A 22685-nucleotide genomic window follows, 5' to 3' on the forward strand; every position below is an offset into this window, starting at 1 on the left:
TGCCTGGCTCTGTTCTAAGGGCTTTCCCTCTCTTTGCTCATTCTGTTCTCATCACCTATTATTCTTCTTATGTTTATAAATGAGGAGATGCACAGAAAGTAGAAGCAACTTATTTGAGGTCACACAACTGGCGAGTGGCAGGCCTGAGCCAGCTGGTCCGACGCAGAGCCTGCCTTGGTACAGTTGCCCTGAGAGGGTGGAGGGCAGTGTACTCTGCAAGGTATGCGCTCCATCCAGTGTGGGAGGGAGGCAGCCTCTTCTCCATTTACTGACTGGTGGAAACTGAGTGCCGGGCCAGAGCAGGAGGGAGCCGGGGGTGCCTGGTGCATTTCAGAGAGCTGCTTCCTGCCTGTCTGACTTCTGGGGCTTATTGGAAGTTTATTCCAGGGCAGACATGGCCCCCGGGGGATGTCCGGCTGGAGCATAATGGAGGCTTGGCTGCCCCTTGGGTGCCTGTGCTGCTCAGATTTCGTGTCTGGGTTTGGTGTGGCATGTGCTGTCAGGGTGGTGGGGCAGAGGTGCTGCGACCCGCCCTGCTCCGCTCCTTCAGCTGTGCTCCTTGCCTTGTGGGTGCTGTCAGGCTTGGCTATGTTCATTGTGCCCCCTCCACCCACACCTTCCAGGGCATAGCACGATGGCCCCGTCGTCCTCCTGCCGAGTTCATCAGACCCTCTTTGGGCCTCCTCCTGTGCCTTTTTGGTGCAGAACTGTCTCAGCCTGGCTAGGAGTGACAGCAGGGAGCAGGGCTTGGTTTTGGTGATGGAAAGCAAGAACTGAGAGGTGTTCCCACCTGGTGTCAGGTTTGATGGTCTTAGGTCTCCCCACTGCTTTCCCTCCCTACCTGCTTCCATCCCCAGCCTGCAGCCAGGCAGCTCTGAAGGGAGGCAGAACAAAGAGGGTGGCTTTCATCAGACACAGGCTTTGTGCTCATCCCAAAGCCTCCAGGAGCCTTTGCTTTGCTGATGAGGACAAGCAGGCTATCCGACTGTGGACTCTTTTCATCCCTCGAAATTTAACAAACTTCCATCTTTCCTTCATGTGCCAGTTTTTTTTTTTTTTTTTTTTTTTTTAAATCCCTGTCACTTGTCACTTAAAAGAGGAAAAAAAAAAGTACAGAAAAAGACCAAAACCAGTCCAGTAGTTAGCGAGTGAGGGGTCTTGCATGGTACTGAATGATTAATTCTGGGTGCACATGTTTTGTTTTCCCTCTTTTCATATTTTTGCCTTGGGGCATTTTGGGTGGGGAAGGGAGGGGAGTCACAGATGGCAAAATTGATGTGAGAGTTTTCTCAGGTTCAGGCAATTTAGTTCATTATTTTATAAATGGCCTCAAAAGTCCAGTGGGAAGGGATTAGGGAATGTGTTAAGGAATAGACACAAAAGCCAGATGCAGTGGCGCAAACCTTAATCCCAGCACTTTGGGAGGCTGAGGTGAGCAGATTGCTTGAGCCCAGAAGTTCAAGACCAGCCTGGGCAACAAAGAGAGACCCTGTCTCTATTTATTTTAAAATATAGAATTGAAGAAAAAAAAAAAAGAATGGACAGAGAGCTCAGCAAGCATCATCTTCCTTCCTGCCACTCCACACAGATCTCACTGCATACCTGAGGTTAAATCTCCAATTGTCTGGGCAATGCCCCCTCCCCTTTACCTTTTTTTTTCTCTATTTTCCTTCCTTCCTTCCCTCCCTCCCTCCCTCCCTCCCTCTTTCTGAAAAAAAATATGGGGTCAGCTGCTGTGGTGGCTCATGCCTATAATTCCAACATTTTGGGGTGGATCAGTTGAGGGAGGGAGTTCGAGACCAGCCTGGCCAACATGGTGAAACCCCGTCTCTACTAAAAAATACAAAATAGCCAGGCATGGTGGTGCGTGCCTGTAGTCCCAGCTACTCAGGAGGCTGAGGCTCGAGAATAGCTTGAACCTGGGAGGTAGAGGTTACAGTGAGCTGAGATTGCACCACTCCACTCCAGCCTGGGCGACACAGCGAGACTCTGTTTAAAAAAAAAAAAAAAAAAAAAGATGGGTTCTTGCTATATTGCCCAGGGTGGTCTTGAACTCCTGACCTAAGTGATCCTTCTGCTTCAGCCTCCCACAGTGCTGGGATTACAGGCAGAGAGCCACCTCACCTGGCCACCTTTACCTTTTAAAGATGGATGAGCAGTTCTTATAATGACCAGAAACGGGGAATCTACATCATTACTCTAATTTTTTTTTTTTGTAGTACAGTGATGCTGCTTGTTCTAAAACTTGGTGGAGAATACTGTAGCATTATCTCAGTTGAGGAAAACAAATATTAAATCTTAACTTACAAACCGAGAGTGGGGTTTTCCCACCCTTGGGTGGCGTATAAGGCACATGAGCAGGACTTCCTTGATGACATGCCAGTGTCTGTGGCTGCTCCATTCCAGGGCCATGGTCACCCTATACCTCCCTGAAATACTGGGCCTTGTCTGCTTCCAAGTTTGGGTTTCAGTGTCTGCAGCCTTGGGCCATGCTTTTAAAGGGTAGGAGGCTGAGCCCCTAGGGAGGGCTAGGGCTGCCCTGAATGTAGTTTTTGTTTTTTGTTTTTTGTTTTTCTGCCACCTTTCTTCCCACCTGAGAACTGAGCATGGTTCCGTAAGCGGGCTTCCTAGTAGCCCACTAGTAGGATCTGAGCCCTCTGTTTCCCCAGCATCCCAGGAGGTCTTTAAAACAGAGAGGGTGGGCTCTGCCAAAGGTGACAGCACTCCGCAACTTTCACGCTGTCACCTCCTTCCTCATCTCTGCAGTTCACAGAATTGAGTGGCTCTCAAGTGCAGGCTTGCCCATACCCTGCGACTTCCCTCTGCAGCCAGCACAGGCATGGGTATGGAATGGGGTCTATGAAGCCACAGCTCCTTCTTCTCTTTCTTCCCACTTGGGTGGAAGTGGCTCAGCTCAGAATGCCTGTTGAGTGCTGTCTTGGTGTGGGGAGGTAGGCAGGGAGGAGATGAGCCCATTCCCAGGGAATAGAGGCTGGGAAGCCTTGGCCCAAGCCAGCCCTGCTCTGAGACTTCTTACCCTTCCAGAGAAATGGGTTCTGCCTCTTGTCTCCTGCAAGCCAATCTGGCTTCTCATGTGCTTATCCAAGGCCACCACCTTCCAGGGCCAGCTCCAGGCCCCTGCCTCCATGAAGTCCTCTCTGACTGCTCTTCCCTGTGGAGCCAGGCAGCAGTATTGTGTGTAGGATTTGAGAGCACAGGCGCTGGGGTAGACTGCCTGGGTTTGTATCCTGTTTGCACTCTTAGTAGCCCTAGCACGACCTTAAGCAAATTAATTTTTCTAACTCTTAGTTTCTTCCTCTGTGAAATGGCACTAATGACAACCTCTGGGTTGTTATGGAAATTAATGGAGGCAATACATGCAAAGTACTTAGCACAGTCACAGCACTTAGTAGTGCTTAGTACCTATTAGCTGCTATTATTTTTCTTGAGAGTGCCATATACAGTGCAGCGGTTTGCTTGTAGATTGTGTGACTTGTCACTCTAGTACAGCTTTCTATGTAGGTAATTGAGGAATTGAACAGCAGAATTGGAAGGGCCCTCTGCAGGTCTGGACTGACCATAATAACAGCAGCGAACACTTAAGAGTACCAGCTATTTGAGGTGCTGTTTCAATCACTTTTCACAAACAGGCAGAATATCCCTATCTGAAATCCTTGGAACCAGAAGTGTTTTTGGGTCTTGGATTTCTCCAGATTTTGGAATATTTTCATATACATAATGAGATATCTTGGGAGTGGGACCCAAGTCTAGATGGGAAATGTATTCGCGTTTCATATACACCTTATATACACATAGCGTGAAGATAATTTTGTTTTTCCTTTGAGGAAGCAGAATAAACTGTATCGTGTGCCTGCATTTTGACTGGCCCATCACATGAGGTCAGGTGTGGAATTTTCTGCAGTGGTGTCATGTTAGTACTCAAAAAGTTTCAGATTTTGGAGATTTTTGGATTTCAGATTTTTGGATTAGGGATACTCAGCCTGCATTAAATCAGTTTATCCTCAAACAGCTCTAAGAGATAAGCACTTCTATCATCCCATTTTACTGATAAGTATGTGGAAGCACAGAGAGGCAGAGTGACTTCCCTAATGGCACACAGCTAATAAGGGGCTGGGCTGGGAGCTGACTCCAGGCAGGTTGGCCCCAGCTGTGTTGCAGTCATTACTCTTTGGCTCAGAGAGAAGGGCCTTCTTCTGAAGGTTACTCACAGCAGATGAGTAGCCTCCAGGCTCTTGAGCCCCTGGCTTGCCATTCTTTCTCCCGAACCTGGCTCAGTGCCATGCTAGGCTGGGGGCACGTGTTAGAAACCTGGCTGACACGTGCGAGTCCGGGAGCGATTGGGCACCTTTGGTCATTCTGCTGTAGGCTGTGGTTCCTCAGTGTGAACTGGAGGAGGGTGGCAGGATGTGGCAGGTGCCCTGAAAGTGACTGTCCTCCTGGGGCCCAGGCAGCACTTCCTGCTCTGTCTTCAGGGACCCCAGAGTCCCGAGAGTAGCAGCTTGCTTTCTCCCTCCCCTTTCCCTGGGGATTGAGGTAGGGGGTGCTGGCCTCCCCATGACCATGAGCTGTCAGCTCTCTGCCTTTCTGCCTGGGCCCTTCTGGAGGACAGGGAGAACTCTGTGTGCTGGTTCAAGGCTGGAACAAGTTCCTTCAGCCACTGTGGGCTTCACGAAGAGGAAGCGTGAATCACCAGGGCCTTTACAAGCTCCAGGTGAATGGAAGGGGTGTGTTGGGGGTGCGCTTCCATCTCTCTTGGGCCCCATGGGCTGTGGGAGGGGGCCTGGGAGGGCTGGCGCATTCCATTATTGTTCGGGTGATTTTTACTGGAAGTTCTTTTGAAGTGGTCTTTGTGACCCAATGGCGCTGAGTCACAGGGTAAACAGAATTAGCAGGGGCCGGGCTCTTGGAAAGGACACAGACAGTGCCTGTGGGCCAATCCCAGAGGGTCACCAGGCTGGCTTCCTCCCAGTGGCTTTCTTCCACCTCTCCCAGGGTTTTGGCTGCAGCTTCCATGTGCATCCCACCTGTGGACTCCAGCTCTGGGCCAGTGTGTAGAGCATGTGCCCTAGGGGCTTGTGAGAAATGCGTTCTGAAACCCCACCCTTGTCTGCTGAATAAGCGCTTACGTTGCCCAGATAGTTCCTTTGATAGTAAAGAATCTCCTTATATCATGCTCTGGTCCACATGTCCACATCTAAACTTGGCCTCAAGCTCCGCTTTTCTGGAAATGTTTCCACATCATCCAACTCTCCCTGGGTCTCATCAGCACCTCTGCACGGTACTTGGTAGCTTGCATGAGTTTGTGGTGGGTGCCCTCCTCTCGTGTGTGTGTGCGCGCATGTGCGCACGTGCGTGTGTACACACACACACACACAACAGGAGGCTGATCCTACAGTTCCCCTTAGCCCTGGGCACTCTGCGAGGTAGAGAATGTCCCTCCACACTGTTTATCCTTCCACAGCAGCCCATCCTAGGTTTCAGAGCAGGTTGGGTGGAGGTGCCTTCAGGAGAACCTGGGGAAATTGTCTCCTCCTGGATTGGGCTGTGGCAGAAGATGAGGAGCACCAAAGTATGCTTGGCCTAGATGGGACTCCTGTTGACTCCAAATTTGATGGCGAAACCCCAGAGGTAGATGACGCCGACACCTGCCCCTCAGCCCCATGGAAGCAACTGGCCTTGAAAGGACACTGTGTGACTTTGGAGGATAGTGGCTTCTTTTGCCTTTTCCTGACAGTTCTGATCACACAGGACTTTAGGACAACAATAACCGCAGAGACAAAGCATGACTGAGACAATGTCGTCTTTGGGCCTTTTTTCCCCCTTAATGACGTCCAAGGCTCTGGGAACATTGTAAAAACTGGGTCCTGTCCAATTTTAACCACTCCCCCCACCAGCTCCTAGGAGCCCTGCCAGCTCCCTGGGATGGGGGTGGGAGTGATGCCCAGAGATGCACATAAAGATGTCACGCTGCCCTGGTTAGGCCCCAGAGGCCAGTCAGGGCTGCAGGGACAGGGAAGAGGAACAGAACGGGTTGCTTGGCCCGCAGACTCCCCTAGCCAGGGAGGTAGGTGGGCGGAGAGAAGGAAGGGTGTCTGCCAAGCTTAATTAACAGTGGAAACTCGCCACGGGGGAGGAGAGAGACGATTTGAAGAGGAGGGGTAGTTTACTGGAAGATGGGGCGCTGCCGATGCCAACAGTAAGAAAGAGGGGAGCATTCCAGCAGCGGCATCCGGAGTGCAGGCTGCCAGTGTCGTAAGCCGGGATGGGTTGAGCATAGAGATTTCTGGAGGTGAGAGTGGGGGAATTTATTTATGCCTGCTTTCCTGAGTAGACGTCTTCCAGAAACAATCTACCAACCTGCCAGTGGTTAGCCTTCCTTGCCCCCATAAAGAAAAATTACTGTTTAAAAAATGGCAGTTGAGTTTAGAAAATAGACATTGTGTTGGGTTCTTTTTCTTTGAAGATATCAATGCATTGCCCAAATTGCATTTGACTTTATTTCACAGATAATGAAGCAATGTGTAAAGTGTGTGATACAGAAAGAGAGATGGGTTAAACAAACGTGTGATGCAGGCCAGATGTGGTGGCTCATGCCTGTAACTCCTAGCACTTTGGGAGGCTGAGGCCTGGTGGATCCCGAGATCAGGAGTTCAAGACCAGTCTGGCCAACATAGCAAAACCCCATCTCTACTAAAAATAGAAGAAATTAGGCGGGCGTGGTGGTGGGCACCTGTGATCCCAGCTACTCAGGAGGCTGGGGCAGGAGAATTGCTTGAACCCAGGAGGTGGAGGTTGCAGTGAGCCGAGATCACGCCATTGTACTCCAAACCAGGCGACAATGCAAGACTCCGTCTCAAAAAAAAAAAAAAAAAAAAAGGGGTGTGATGCTTATTGTTTTGTTGAGACAAAAATGCAGAGATATTGATTGTACAGCAAAACTAATAGTGTGGGTTGGACTTCAAATATGGGAGGTGGAGCATGGGTTATTCATTTTTTAGCAGGATCGTAGAATTTCAAGACTGAACTGGGTTTTCTGGTTTCATCTCCCTTCAGATGTGCAGACTTCCCCATGACATCCATGCCACTTGAGTGCTGGGCCTCCCTCACTCCTTCACCCTCTCACTCCCAGGCTTTTCATACCTGGCAGTGCTGACTGTGGCCATCCAGACCTGTGTGGAGGTGCAGCTTTCTCCAGCATATACCTGCTGCTCCTGGTTTGGCTGCAGGAGGCCATCAAGAACAAATTTAATCCCTTCTGACAGTCGTATTGAGGGACAAGACATCTACCCACTCCCTAGTCATCCTCTTCAGCCCATGCTCAACGCCTTCAGATTCTTCAGAGAGTCTCTGAAAATGTGATAATGAGGCTACTGGTCATTGCCAGTCATGCCTGTCCTAGTGCTTGCCATTACCAAAGTTGCTTTTTGCTTGCTTGTCTCTTTTTTCTCTCCCACTTCATCTCTTTTTCTGATGGACACACCTGCTAGCTCACCTGCCTGCAGTCTGTCTCTCTGCCCTCCTGCATGGTCCTCACCTCCCCAGCAAAGTCTCCCTGCTTTCCCCTCAAGGTCTCTTCTGTCCCCAGGGGCCTCCCACCTACCGTGCATCTCCCTCCCCCTGCTCCCGTTTACCCCCATTTCTTCATTTCTCCTCTTTTCCGTTCAAAGATGCGTGTAGGGTGGCTAGTCAAGAATTGCAGTGGAAGAGTGGTTTTTTTTTTTTTTTTTTTTTTGAGATGGGATCTCACTTCGTTGCCCAGGCTGAAGTGAGTGGCATGATCATGGCCCACTGCAGCCTTGACCTCCCCGGGCTCAGGTGATCCTCCCACCTCAGACTCCCAGGTAGCTGGGACTAGAGGTGACTGCCACCACGCCCAGCTAATTTTTTGTATTTTTTGTAGAGATGGAGTTTCACCATGTTGCCCAGGCTGGTCTCGAACTCCTGAGCTGAAGCAATCTGCCTATCTCTGCCTCCCAAAGCACTGGGATTATAGATGTGAGCCACTGCGCCCGACTGGGAGCTCCTTAAATTTGGTCCCCACATTTCTGGTTGTGGAGCCCAGGATCTCATTAGTTCTTGGCAGCTTTCTGACACAAGAGCCCTAAGGCTTGTTCAAAGCCCTTATTGCAAAAATTCCGTCTCCAACTCACCCACTTGGCCTGGTACATACTGCTCTTCATTGTATAGTTATTTTGGCTCCAAGAACAAAACACTGGATTCGTCCTTGTTTTATTTGACCTGCCATCTCTGTGTGTTATGCTTTGTCCACTCCCAATTTAGTCTCTGAGTCAGTTTGCCCTCCCTTTTAATTTTATGTCATCCATAGTCTTGAGCAAAGCATACCTTCTGTTTCTGTTAATCATGGAAACGTAATTGCTGAAATGGGATGGGAGAGGGACCTTATAAGCCATCTGGTTGAACTCCTTCATTTTGCAGACCAGGAAACAGAGTTCCAGAAAACAAAAGCTACTTGCTCAGCACGACCCAGCTATGGGCACCTACATAGAGCTAGGTTCAGAAACTGGGCTTCCTGTTGCTGGGAGGGTAACATCTGGTTTTGAAAATATTTGAATTCAAACCAAACCACAGTGGTTGTGTGTCCACTACCAGGAATTAACATTAAGTGTGAACAAAAAAAAAAGTGCTACCCTCTGACTTTGCTGATGGTATAATTGCTTATCATTTTAGGAGTAACTTTTAATATGGGGGAGATGCTAACTAAATTGTTAAGAACTGAGCTTGAATACAGTTAGAACCTAAGAGCAGAGCAGTCAGAGAAAGAACAGATAGTTCAGTTGTTTAATTTCTGCTCTGTTACCCCCGCATGGAAGCCAGAATCATATTGATAGAGATCTGTAGGAAACCCTCACATCCCATGTTTACCTGGGGCATGTCACTGCCTTGCTAAACCTTTCCCCAGATGTCCCAACAAGAAGCCAGCTGACTGACTCCAAGTTCCCCTCTGCGCGCCTGCCCAGAGCAGGAGGGGTGTATAAAGTGAGGTGGGAGGCCTGGCAGAAACACCGAAGTCCAGATCTGCTGAGCGTGCCTCCTCTGCTTGGCCCCTGGATGTGTATTTCTAGTGCCTGGTGCATGTGGCTCTCATGGCCTGGCATTGACTGATGATCAACTGGTCTGACAGTGGCTTGGGGTGAAGACGAGTGACCCCTTGGGATTAGTAACACGGTCTCCCCTCTTTCCCCAGGTTCTACCTACAGCGTCCTGTCCACCATGCCTTCAGACTCAGAAAGCAGCAGCTCCCTCAGCAGTGTGGGTGAGTACTGCCTTCTAGGGAGGACACCTGGTAGGCCAGGGGTCTGGGTGGAAGCCGAGACAGCCGGGGTTCATGGGAGAGGAAGCTGGTTCTCCCTTGTCAGATTACTCACAGGATCATCTTCTGTTGATTTCATTTACATTGTCTCCATCAGCAAAAACCCATTTCTGATGTTAGAAGGGAGGTGGGGAGGTGAGTGCTGGGAGGCACATGTTTTGCCATTGTTCACTTTGTCCAGGCACAGGGCTTCTAGGGGAGCCTGTTGTCCCACTATCCCCACCTCCACTCTACAGGCCTCGTAGTAACTCAGTGGCCACTGCCCAGGAGACTCACCCCTTTTGGAGTTTCCTTGGGGATAGGCATTGCCAGTCCACGCTGAATTGGATATGTTTCTCTGAACATGGGTTTCAGAAAGCCCATAAAATGAGGCCAGCCCTTCTCTGAGTTCACTGAAGTCCAGCAGGAAGGCCGCAGTAGTCTCAGCCTTCCCACACCTCTGTGACCCATTCCCTCTGTTTTAGCACCTCTAGTGGGGTTTCTCATTGCCTGATCTGACTGTGATGGATGCAGACACCTTCAGTGGTGAGTTCCAGCGTATTTGAGCCTGAAGGACTCACAGAAGTCATCTACTCCGACTATTTTCTTTTCACCCTGCAGAGAGATGGGGAAACTGACATTCTGGGAGGGGAAGTCACATGCCTGAGATTCTAGGACTAGTCAGGACGGCTCTTTCGTATGTCAGTTCAAATCCTGAACACCTCCAGTGTGCCAGAGGTGGGCTTGGGCTGTAGTGGCGAATTAGGCAGATGTGGGCCCCACACTCCTGGATGTTAGGGTCTTTTGGTGGGAAACAGTTAAATAAGTAGCCGCAGTAAGGGAAGGCAGTGTGAAGGGAGGGAAGACAGTGACCAGCGGGGGAGTTCCATCTTAGTTTTCTGGGACTGCTATAATGAAGTGCCACAGACCAGGTGGCTTACACAGCAGAAATTGATTGTCTCACAGTTTTGGAGGACAGAAGCCCAAGATCAAAGTGTTAGTGAGGCCACGCGGGCTGAAGGTGCTAGGGAGGGATCTGTCCTGGGCCTCTCTCCTCGCTTCTGGTGGCTTGCTGGTAATCCTTGGTGCTCCTTGGTTTGCCAACATCACACTGATCTCTGCCTTTGTGTTCACATGATACTCTCCCTCCGTGTGTGTCTGTCTCCAAATTTCCCCTTTTAATAAGGATACTGGGCCGGGCGCGGTGTCTCAAGCCTGTAATCCCAGCACTTTGGGAGGCCGAGATGGGCGGATCACGAGGTCAGGAGATTGAGACCATCCTGGCTAACATGGTGAAACCCCGTCTCTACTAAAAAATACAAAAAACTAGCCGGGCGAGGTGGCGGGCGCCTGTAGTCCCAGCTACTCGGGAGGCTGAGGCAGGAGAATGGCGTGAACCTGGGAGGCGGAGCTTGCAGTGAGCTGAGATCCGGCCACTGCACTCCAGCCCGGGCGACAGAGCGAGACTCCGTCTCAAAAAAAAATAAAAAATAAAAAAAAAAAATAAGGATACTCGTCAGATTGGCCTAGGAGCCTGCCTTACAGGTAGCAAGACCTCATCTTAAATTGATAATCTGTAAAGACTGTTTCACCATCAGCAATAACTGCTGTGCGCCTCTCAGGACTCCCCTTTTAGAATGCAGATGTGCCTCGGAAAGGTAATGCTTTGACCTTTCCAAATAAGGTTCACGTTCACATTTACTGGATTGGGACTTTAGCATCTTTTGGGGGGCCACAATTCCACCCATAAAAACACAGTTCCCCCTATAACCCTCATCCTGTTTAGGACTCAGGGCGGGCCCTTCTGGGACCGCAATTCAAAGCTCCTAACGGTATCCTATTACTTTGTTCTGCCTGCTTTTGGTGCCCGGAGACACATCAATGGAATGATGGGATTGTTGGAATTTGGAAGATAGGACTCACCCTTCAGGAAGTGCATGGAGTGGGACAGTCAGGATCTGTAGATGGGGAAGGTGAGGCTTTTTAAGGTGGACTGGGTAAGCCCTGAGCATACTCCTCTGACCTGTCTGGTTTTTCACCCTTCACCAGTATCTGTCTGACAGATCGCGATCAGCAAACTCATTCCCATCGGCATTTCAAGGGTTAAATCGTTACCTTTCCTAGGCACATGTGCATTCTAAAAGGGAATTCTAGAGATGGGTATTGCCTAACCCATAGCAATTACTGCTGATGGCGGAATTCCTAGCCTGAGTAGGAAGATATTTCTTGGGCAGCTGGACCCCAGCCTACTCTGGAAGAAGCGTCGTGGCCGTGACCCACCAGTTGGTTCTGCACTTACCTGAAGCTGGCTCAGTCCTTGCGATGGAGCCGTCAACAGTATCCCCATGCTCTTCCTGGGCATCACAGGCAGGCAGAGGGCAGGGCTCTGATGTGTTTCTTGGAGCAGGCTGGGTCTGTACTGTCTGTGTCTGGATATTTAATGCTGAAATAAGTGGTTGCATCCCTTCTGGGCAGAGCCTCTTGAGTTCACAGGGAACCGATTTTTGCTTCTCTTGCTTTTCTTCTTGAGGTTGCCATTGTCCTTTGGGTGCAGGCATCAGGGAACACCCACTCATACCAGCTTAACCAATCAGGAAATGTATGAGCTCCCATATGAGGCTGTGCTGAGGTCAGCCAGTACAGGGGGATGCAACTCTGTCCTCCTCTGTGCGTTGTCTTCCCACGGTCTCATGGCGGGGTATCTGTAGCGGCAGCTCCAGCCATCACATCCAGACCTGACAGTGTCCGGGTCTGCAGTGTCCAGTATGGGCGCCACTAACCACAAGTGGCTACTTAAATTTAAATGAATTAAAATGAAATTTAAATGTCTAGTTTCTCAGGCAGATCCACCACATTCCAAGTGCTCTGTAGCCATCTGCGGTGAGTGGCAGAAGAAGGTGGGGTTTTTATGAGCAAAGGAACCTGTTCCAGAGTCCCTCAGTATGGCCTCCTCTCAGTGACCACAGTTGGCTGCTTGTTCGTGTCGAAACCAGTGGCTCACAAAGCCTGGTCCCTGGACCACGGGGACACTCATTAGAGATGCAGGTTTGAGCTTCGTCCCATTCCTGCTGCATCAGAAACTCTGAGGGTTTCTACAGCTTACTAGCCCTCCAGTTTGAGATGGACTGGCCCAACCTCATCTCTGGGAAGAGAACCGGAATGTCTGTACCAGGCTTGCACCAGTCCCTCGGGGCGGAATGCCTGGTGGGGCTGGCCCTGGGAGCACTCCAGCACCTGCCAGGGAGTTCCTGCTGGCTCAGCCACACCTGATGAGACGCAGAATTCTACAAGCACACACTGACTGCCCTGGCAGGAGGGGCCACTGGTAAGGTCACATGGTGATCTTAGGAACCTGAGGAAAGGCAAGAGCAAGATCCTTCTAAAAAAAAAATCACCTCCACTTTCCCATTTACATCTCCCTAAATGGAAATGGCTGGGAAAAGAATGGCAGGTTGTATTCGGCATGAGAGGAAATCGGAGGCTGAAGCCTTGGGCGTGTAGACAGCATTCTCTCAGGCGGTCTGTCCGGTCTCAGATCTCCAGCCTGGCCCTACTCTCAACTCACCTTTGCCAACAGCCTTGAGGGTGGCAGGTCTTTGTGCCAAGGCCTCCTCGGGCAGTTTTCATGGGTTTTCATCAGCTAAGCACACACAGCTTCCCTGAGGCCCTCCTCCCCCGCCTCCTGCGCCTGTTGTGACCTGCCCCCGACCCTACCCTGTGGATCTGCCTGGGACTGCGCACTAGTTTCAGGCAATCAATACTGTTTTCCTCCCCATTCATCCTGACCTAATTTCTCAGTAGCCTTTTATTTCTCATCTTGGAAAACTGGGGAGGTTTTAAGGAGGAGAAGAGACATTCTTGGGCATCTCTTGTAAAGCGAGCCTTACATTCCATGAAGATTGAAATAGCAGGAGATGTCTTACTAAATGGAGAGGTCTCCAGGCTTATTGGCAGGAGAAAGAGCTGGAGGGCTTCTCTCGTATCCCAGGGAAGATTCCTTGAAAGTGCTTCTGCTGGTTGACAGGGGAAGGTGGGGTGAGCCATCAGGGAAGTGGGGGCTGCCCACTGACGCCCTGTGACCTCTGATCCTTCATTCCTGGCCCAGACTTTTGGATCAGGGATAACTGTTTGCAAAGCCAATTTAACAGAGATGGGAATGCCTCCTCCTCGTGGGGCAGGTGTTTGGTACTTATAAGGATCGCGGTGAGCATGGCCCCTCATGTTATCACACTGCCAGGGAGACAGGTACTGTCTGGCACGACTGGCTGTTCTGCTCTGTGTAGAGCAGAAAGAAAGAAGTAACCTGGGAAGAAGCAGTTAGTTCTGAGGAGGTGAATCAGAGAAAGTTTCCTGGAGGAAGTGGCCCTTGAGTTGGGCCTTCTAGGAAAGGCGCTCTGGACTCAGACGCAGCTGGGAAGTAGCTGGCCATGGCTGCTTATGGTGGTTTGGGTTCTGAAAAGCAGACCCTGAGTCAAGGGTTCGAAAGCAAGTCTTTGATCTGGCTGGAGATCTGGGGCCTGGACTTGCAGCAATGGAATCTAACCTCCTTTCACTCCAAGCTGGGGAAACACTGATCTGGAGTCACGTACTCATTGACTAAGGAGGAGTGTCCCCCTTTGGCCTTCATTGTTGATGACATCAATGGGGGATTCCTTTAAAGGCAGTGGCTGCTGGATAGCCAGTAAAACAAGGGAGAAATAAGTCCATTCTGGCCAGCAAATGCAACTTTGGCCGGGAACAGAGGTTCTCAAACTGTACCAGGCATCAGAATCACCCGGAGGGCTTTTACAACACGGAGTGCTGCAGGGACTTACTGCCAGGGTTTCTGATTCAGTGGGTCCAGGTGGGACCTGAAATTTTGCCTAGCAGGTTCTCTAGTGAAACTTAGGTGCTTTAAGAAGCACTCGTTCACCCCAGGCAAGGCCTGGGTCTTTCCTGGACGGCTGTGGGTGTCCTGAGTTGTAGGTGAGGATGACTTGGTGCTCTGATGACTGTGCTCTGCCACTGCTTTGCCTCTCCCTGGTAGCCAGGGCCTGGAAGTGGCTAGGAATTTTACCTGGACATCTCTCTGGCTCCTGGAAGCACAGGCCTACAGGGCCTAGAAGCAAAGATGAGACCTGCCCAGCTGTAAGACCAAGGAGGCGCCTCCAGGGTCAGTGGGAGCATGACAGTGAGGGAGCCCAGGACAAAGGGTGGCAGCTGAGAAATCCACCTACCCGCCAGTCCATTTGCTGAGCCTCGGTGGTAGTGACAGTAGCAGCCAGGGCAACTGACACAAGGAGCTGAGGATTCCTGTGATGGGGACACTCCCTTCTGTCCTCCTTCTTACACCCAGGTCAGAAGGAGGCTGGCTGCCCCGAGGTCTTCATGGCTGGAGACTGTGATGGGTTGTGTTGGCATGGCTCTGAGCCCCTTCCTTCTGTCCTGTTTCCTTCTCTCCTTTCTCCAGCTTCCTTCTAAGCCAGGCTGCGTCTTGCTGTTGCCTCCTTTATAAAATGGGGATGAAAAGAGCAGCCACCAGCTGCTCTTTGTCCACCATCCAGAGCCTGTTCCTGGTCTGGTGTCTTCCTCTTTTGGGCCATTTTAGTCCAAACCAAATCCTTTACCTCTGAAATCTGATCCTGAACACAAAAGGAAAAGGAAAATCTGCCTCCTTCTCCAGGGGTTGCCAGACTTGGGTAAGGAAAGCCTGAGGTCATGGGAGAGTTGACAGCTTTGCTTTTGAGTCCAGAAGAACAACTGCACAAGGTTAGAACTGCATTGGAAGCTTTTGTTGACAGCTACTTTGGAGGCTTTTGTTGACAACCCAGCTTGATGTTAGTTTTTGTTTTGCCTGTTTTTAAAAAGTTTACTGTAAATAACCACAGTGACAGCAGAGGAGGTTAGTCCTCATCTCTTTACCTGTCAACATCACTCGTAGGATGATGGCTGCATTCAGGGCATCACAGTTTGGTTTTCTTAAAAAAAAAATGTTGTGAGGCTGGGTGTGGTTGCTCACACCTATAATCCCAGCACTTCAGGAGGCCAAGGTAGGAGGATGGCTTGAGCCCAGGAGTTTGGGACCAGCCTGGGCAACATAGTGGGGCCCTGTTGCTACAAAAAGTAAAATAATAATAATTAGCCAGGCATGGTAGCACACCCCTGTAGTCCCAGCTGCTTGGGAGGCTGAGGTGGGAGGATTGCTTGAGCCCAGGAGGTCGAGGTTGCAGTGAGTCATGATTGTGCCACTGCACTCCAACCTGGGTGACAGAGCAAGACCCTGTCTCAAAAAAAATTTTGTTTTGTTAAGGTTATGTTCATTGAGATATAATTTACATACACTAAAGTGTATTTTTTTTAAAGTATACAGTTCAAGTTTTGACAAATAGTCATGCAACCATTGCTACTTTTTTTTTTTTTTTTTTTTTTTTTTTTTGAGACAGAGTCTGGCTCTGCCGCCCAGGCTGGAGTGCAGTGGCCGGATCTCAGCTCACTGCAAGCTCCGCCTCCCGGGTTCACGCCATTCTCCTGCCTCAGCCTCCCGAGTAGTTGGGACTACAGGCGCCCGCCACCGCGCCCGGCTAGTTTTTTGTATTTTTTAGCAGAGACGGGGTTTCACCGTGTTAGCCAGGATGCCATTGCTACTTTTAAGATGCAGAACACTTCCTTCTGTATCTTAAAAATTCCCTCTGCACCTTTGCAGTCTGCCCTTTTCCCCACCCTCAGTCCCTGGCAGCCACTCATCTCTTTTCTGTTCCTGTAGTGTTGCTCTTCCCAGAATGTCATATCAGTGGTCGTGTGGTCTGTACCTTTTAGAGTTGGGCTTCTTTTGCTTAACGCAGGGCACTCCAGCTTCCCCCACACCCTGCGTGCATCCACAGTTGTATCATTCATCCCTTTTCATTGCTGAGTAATACTCCATCATAAGGACATAACACCGTTGTTTATTCATTCCCTAGCTGCTCTGAACAGCTGTGTGCTGGTTTTTGTATGCACATAAATTCTCATTTCTCCTGGGTAAAATACCTAAGCATGGGATTGCTGGGTGGTATGGCAATTGCATGTTTAGCTTTATAAGAAACTGTCAAACTGTTTTCTGAAGTGGCTGCATGACTTTGTATTCCCATCAGCAGTGTTTGAGAATTCCAGTTTTGAGAATCCAGCTGTATCCTTGCCAGCATTTGGTGGCACTGCTTTTTATTTTGGCCATTCTGATGGGCATATGGTGGTAAAGGAACTTCATGGTTGTCTTCAAATGCTTACAGGTCTATTGCATACAAGAAATCCAGTTGTTCCTTGTGGGCTTTAGGGGTTAGATCACGGGTCAGTGGAGGGAATATCCAGAGACAGATTAATTCAGTAGAGGGCATCATTTTAGGGGGAGAGATAAGATGGGTGCTGCTGGGAAGTAGTGAGCTCCTTCACTGTGGAGTTTGGTCTTAGTGGCCATTTGAGGGATCCTGACAACCATTTGTATGGTAGGGCTGCATCATTTTCAGAATATCTGTCAACCTCTAGATGCAAGTAAAAAGACAAAAACTTCAGTTGAATGGGGATCGAGAGGATTTTCTGCAACCCTTGCTGTTCTTTTGGAACTTCTGGGTGTAGCACATCTTGAGATTGGTCATGAGGTCCCCTGTGGCCCTCCTTGGCCCTCCTCAGCCCCCAACTACAAAAGGCCAGAGGCATGGGCTGCACTTTCTGCTGGGTCAGAGAGCCTGCTGTGTGATGGATCTCGGGTCTGGTTGACCTTACTTTCTGTATATGTCCTGTATGCTCAAGCCTTTGGGCCAGGAGAAATGGAACAGGAATCCTTCCCTATTAGGAGGCAGTATTGTGGGGGTGGTTGAGGTGCTGGCTCTGATGTCAGATCTGAGTCTGCATGGGAATCCCATTTTCCTAGCCATGTAGTCTTTCTGGACGTGATTCTCGAGGAGCGATCCTAGCACAACACCTGTAGGGAGCTGCGGAGATTAATGAGTTGAAGGTGGAGTGTCTTTAGCACAGAACCCAGTGCTTGGGCAGTGCTTGGCACATGTCATTGCTACTTTATCTGTGTGGCCAGCCACCCCCAGGTCCTCATGGCTGTAGACTGAGACGTCTGGAGACAGAGATGGGAAGCGTTGGGATGGTTCTGAGCCCTTCCTTCTGTCCTGCCGCCTCCTCTCCTCTCTCCAGCTTCCTCGAAAGTCAGGGCTGCATCTTTCTGTTGCCTCATTTACAAAATGGGGATGAAATTCAAAATTTCTTATCTTCCCAAAGGCAGGTTACTGGGCCTGATGATGCTTTTCTGTTGTGAAACTGAACATTTGATGTTTCTCTACTATTTCTTGAACTTGATTATAGCATATAATAGCCATTCTGAAAGTGTAGCCTAATGTCCCTGAGGTCCTTTCAGAGGGCTCGTGAGGTGAGACTGTTTTCATAATGATACTAGGAGGCCACTGGTCTTTTATGTTCTCATCCTCACATGGGTGTAGAGTCCAGTTTTCTAAAGGTTCCATCCTGGGTGTGTGACATTACACAGAGATGAGACTCTAGCTGTCTCTGTGAAGCTGGATGTTAAACAGCCTGTGTAACAAAATGCAAAGCAATGGCACTCTTCCTGCCGCATTGTTTTGTTTTGTAATGGAAAGGGTGGTTAATGTCCCATAAAAAATCTTATGTGAATATACAATGGAGTTTTGACTTTTTAAAAAATAAGTAAATATTTAAAAATTCTTCTTGGTTTTGATTTCTAATCTTGTAAATTTTATTAGACATAACGTCTATGAACAAAAGCTCTTTAGAGTGTCAGATAAATATAGCGGTCCTAAGATCCAAAAATGTGCAAGCTTTGAGGTTAATACCTTGGTTTCTAGGATCATTTAGAGGTCCATATTCCATACCTCTGTGACCTGGACACACTATTTAACCTTGGTAAGCTTGTGTTTCCCGATGTGCAAAATGAGGATAACAGTGATATCTACCTTATGAGGATTGAACGGGATAATGTATGAAAAGCATTTCAAAAACTGCCAGGCATGGCCGGGTGTGGTGCCTCACTGTAATCCCAGCACTTTGGAAGGCTGAGGTGGGCGGATCACCTGAGGTCAGGAGTTTGAGACCAGCCTGGCCAACATGGTGAAACTCCATCTCTACTAAATACAAAAAATCAGCTGGGCATGGTGGCACATGCCTGTAATCCCAACTACTCTGGAGGCTGAGGCAGGAGAATCGCTTGAACCCAGGAGGTGGAGGTTGCAGTGAGTCGAGATTGCACCACTGCACTCCAGCCTGGGCAACAAGAGTGAAACTCTGTCTCAAAAAAACAAAAACAGAACAACAACAAAAAACAAAACCTGCCAGGCTTGAAGTGCATGTTACTGATGGTTGTTATTTGGGAGGCAGCAAGGCATGAGGGTGAAGCACATGTGCTTCAAATCCAGACTGCCTGGGCACTTGAGTCAACGACCTAACCTTGCTGGGCCTCAGTTTCTCACCTGTGAAATGGGGATGATGTTATCAGTACACACCTGTGAGGTTGTTGCGACGGTGAAATCAATGCTTGGAACATAACCTCCCCCTGGGCTTGGTTAGAGGTTGAGTAGCAGGCACATTCAAAGGAAGCCCCACTTGTTGGAGAGTCAGGTAGGTTATAGTCAGTCAGATGACTCAGCACCATCACCCACCTGACCCGCAAAACTGCTGGGGGCAGCAGTGAAGCTGAGGGTCTCTTGGCGGAAAGGTGTAGGAAGGCTTCTGAAGCTGTAGAGGAGACCCCTTTGGGGAGGGGAGATGCTGACCCCTGGCCTCACCTCCAAAGAATATTTTGACCACAAAGGTGTGGCCTGGAGCACAGAAATCCTGGTTGTCATGGTACTGGTGGCTTTTAAACACAATCTGTGTTGCTTAATGACAGGGACACATTCTGAGAAATGCGTTGTCATTTGGTAATTTAGTCATTGTGTAAACATGAGTGTGCTTACACAAACTTAGATGGTATCTACCCCATACCTAGGTTACATGATATGGCCTGTTGTTCCTAGGCTGCAAACCTGTGCAGCATGGTACTGTACTGGCTACGGTAGGCAGTTGTAACACAATGGTAAGTATTTGTGTGTCTATACATAGAAAACAAAAGGTGCAGCAAAAGTACAGAATAAAAGATAAAAAATGGTCCAGCTGTACAGGGCACTTACATGAATGGAGCTTGCAGGACCTGAAGTTGTTCTGGGTGAGTCAGTGAGTGAGTGAGGAGAGAATGTGAGGGCATAGGACATGACTGTACACTGCTGTAAGCTTTGTAAACACTGTACACTTAGGCTGTATTCAACTTACAGAAAATATTTTTCCTTCTTCAATAGTAAACTATAGCGTGCTGTAACTTTTTTACTTTATAAACTTTATATATATATTTTTTTAACTTTTTGACTGTTTTGTAATAGCACTTAGCTTAAAACACAAACACATTGGGCCAGGTGTGGTGGCTCATGCCTGTAATCCGAGCACTTTGGAAACCCAAGGCAGGTGGATCCCTTGAGCTCAGAAGTTTGAGACTAGCCTGGGCGACATGGCAAAACCCTGTCTGTACAAAAAAATTAGCTGGGCGTGGTGGCACATGCCTGTAGTCCCGGCTACTTGGGAGGCTGAGGTGGGAGGATCGCTTGAGCCCAGGAGGCAGAGGTTGCAGTGAGCCGAGATTGTGCCACTGTATTCCAGCCTGGGTTACGACAAGACCCTGTCTCAAAAAAAAAAGAATACACACAAATACATTGTACAGCTGAATATTTTCTTTCTTTATATCCTTATTTTATAGGCTTTTTCTATTTAAAAAATTTTAAATTATTTTTGTACTTTTAAAACTTTTTTTGTTAAAAACTAAGACACAAATACATTAATATATTAGCCTAGGGCTACAGAGGGTCAGAATCAGCAAGACGTCATTAGGTGACAGGAATTTTTCACCTCTATTGTAATCTTTTAATTTATTTTTTTAGAGACAAATTCTTGCTCTGTCACCCAGGCTGGAATGCAGTAGAGTGATCTCGGCTCACTGCAGCCTTGACCTCCTGGGCTCAGCCTCCCAAGTAGCTGTGACTCTAGGCACGTGCCACCACACCCAGCTAATTTTTTTGTATTTTTTGTTAGAGACTGGGTTTCGCCATGTTGGCCAGGCTGGTCTCAAACTCCTGAGCCCAAGGGATCTGCCTGCCTTGGCCTCCCAAAGTGCTTGGATTACAGGCATGAGCCACCACTCTTGGCTAAGATTTTTGTATTTTTTTGTAGAGATGTGGTTTAATCTTTTTTTTTTTTTTTTTTAAACACTTATTTCTTTTGTTTATAACTCTATTATAATCTTATGGGACCACTGTCCTACATGTGGTCCATCATTGACTGAAACGTCTTTTGGCACATGACTGTCCTGCATTTCAGGGGATGCTGGAGTCAGGTGGTTGGGGTTCCACAACCAAAAAACACTGAAAAGTGCAGCGCTGGGAGTTGAGGCTCCCCCTCCCACAGTGGTCTGGCTTGTCATGCCTGGCGCTGAGCTCCCTATCCTCCCTGGCCCTTCTGGAAGGCCCCAAGCCACAGCTTTTGTCTTGGGGGACTCTTGGTTTGCATGAACATTTGGCCAACAAGGATCAGTGGGACATGGGTGGTCAGGACGGCACAGAGAGTCAGAAGACCTGTCATGTCGTATGCCCTTTGTGCGTTGTGGGTCCACTGCAGAACAAACACTGTGTCCCCTGACATGAGTCAGCCTGCCAGATCCCATCCACAAATTGGATGTTTGCTGTGAGCTCCTCTGACCTCACCAAGGGTCTCTAGGGTTGGTTGAGGTATCAGGTAGACATATTGACAGGGTTCAATATAAAAGCACCATGGATTAGTCTCTTCTCCTGGGATGAGGTGCTTTCTTCCTAGAAATGGATTTGGATCTTGTCAGAGGTGGTGGTGGCAGCGGTGGCTGTTGCCTGCTAGGAGCATAAGGTGTGGGGCTCCCTGCAGGACACTCAGTCCTAGGGTGGGTGATGAGGGCTAGTGAGGGTTAAGTAGCCTGGAGGCATCAGGACCAACTTGAATGGCGTCACACTGACCTAAGCTGGGAGCCAGCAGCCCTCCTTTTAGCCTGCACGCCTGGGCTGGTTGGGCAGGTCTGTCAGGTGGGTGGATGGCTTGCAAAAAGGGAGCCGTGCAGTGTCCAGCCCTGGTCGAGGAGGGTGGGGACATGACCCTTGGGCCCCAGCTGCCCTGGTCCTTAATAGCGTCACTGGATTTCAGGTGTGCCTTCCTCCTTGAGCTGTGCCTTCCACTCTCCTCAGGGCACAGTTTGGTCTGTCCTGCTCCATGTGCCTTGCTGGGGTGGTTACTGGGGTTGTTGAGTGCTTGGATGCTGGAGCCAGATGCCCTGCACTCACTTTCAGTTCTACCTGCTACCCTCTCCGGCTCAGTGTTCTCATCTATGAAAGGGGAATGGTAAGAGGACCCACTTGTTGGGGTGTCACGAACAGCTAACACAAGACAACAGCTCCGAACAGCACCGGACGCCTCGTGAATGCCAGATGAATGCAAGTTCACTTTATTATTCCCCTTCTACAGGCACTACCGGGAAGGCACCGTCCCCACCACCCCTCCTCACTGACCGGCAGGTGAACGAGAAGGTGGAGAACCTCTCCATCCAGCTGCGGCTGATGACCAGGGAGAGGAACGAGCTCCGCAAGCGCCTGGCCTTTGCCACACATGGCACGGCCTTCGACAAGAGGTAGTAATCACGCCGTCTCCCCTGCCCAGGCCCCATGGTTGGGGTTACTACCCCGATGCTGGTGCTGTCACCCCCAGACACCCCTAGCTCCTGGGGGTCCAGGCTGCACTGCCTGAGTGTCCCCTTTTCCCCACTTCACGTCCAGAAATGCTTCCCAGGGGCAGGACCCGCAGGCTTCTGGGGCAGGTCCCCATCCCACATGTGACGAGGCCCCTTAGTAGTGGTGTGCTTGTGTGCAAAGTCGGCTCGTGTGTGTGTGTGAGAGTGTGTGAGTGTGTGTTCCTACCAATGTCTCCTAGACCTGCCTAAGTTGAGTGAAGCTTTATGTGCTTGGTAAACATATTAATTGCTCCCTGCCACATACGTGTTTTATTTGTTTTCTGAGACGGGGTCTTGCTTTGTTGCCTGGGCTAGAATGCAGTGGCACAATCATGGTTCAATGCTGTTTTGACCTTCCCAGCTCAAGTGAACCTCCCACCTTAGCCTTCCGAGTAGCTGGGACTATAGGTGTGTGCCACCACGCCCAACTATTTTTTTTTTTTTATTTAATTGTTTTTGCTGCAGCAGGGTCTTTTGTTGTTGCCCAGGCTGGTTTTGAGCTTCTAGGCTCCAGTGATCCTCCTGCCTTGG

General features: G+C 49.5%; 2 protein-coding genes across 3 annotated transcripts in view; one reads left to right on the top strand and one right to left on the bottom strand.

Moving 5' to 3' along the window:
• Nucleotides 1–22685, top strand: part of DLG5 (discs large MAGUK scaffold protein 5) — a 134321-nt gene that overhangs the window by 46048 nt on the left and 65588 nt on the right. For both annotated transcript variants that reach the window (XM_028826435.2, XM_015147183.3), the window contains exons 2-3: nucleotides 9227–9295; nucleotides 21893–22055. In XM_028826435.2, coding sequence (XP_028682268.1) covers nucleotides 9227–9295; nucleotides 21893–22055 — 232 coding nt within the window. The remainder of the gene's footprint in view (nucleotides 1–9226; nucleotides 9296–21892; nucleotides 22056–22685) is intronic.
• Nucleotides 9419–12043, bottom strand: LOC144331126 (uncharacterized). The gene is made up of 2 exons (XM_077946527.1): nucleotides 11631–12043; nucleotides 9419–10506 (listed from the first exon to the last, which is right to left on the bottom strand). The coding sequence occupies exons 1-2, from the start codon at nucleotides 11905–11907 to the stop codon at nucleotides 10292–10294; spliced, it is 492 nt and encodes a 163-aa protein (XP_077802653.1). The 5' UTR covers nucleotides 11908–12043; the 3' UTR covers nucleotides 9419–10291.

The sequence above is a fragment of the Macaca mulatta genome, chromosome 9, assembly GCF_049350105.2.
Source record: "Macaca mulatta isolate MMU2019108-1 chromosome 9, T2T-MMU8v2.0, whole genome shotgun sequence".
In the NCBI taxonomy this organism is placed as follows: domain Eukaryota; kingdom Metazoa; phylum Chordata; class Mammalia; order Primates; family Cercopithecidae; genus Macaca; species Macaca mulatta.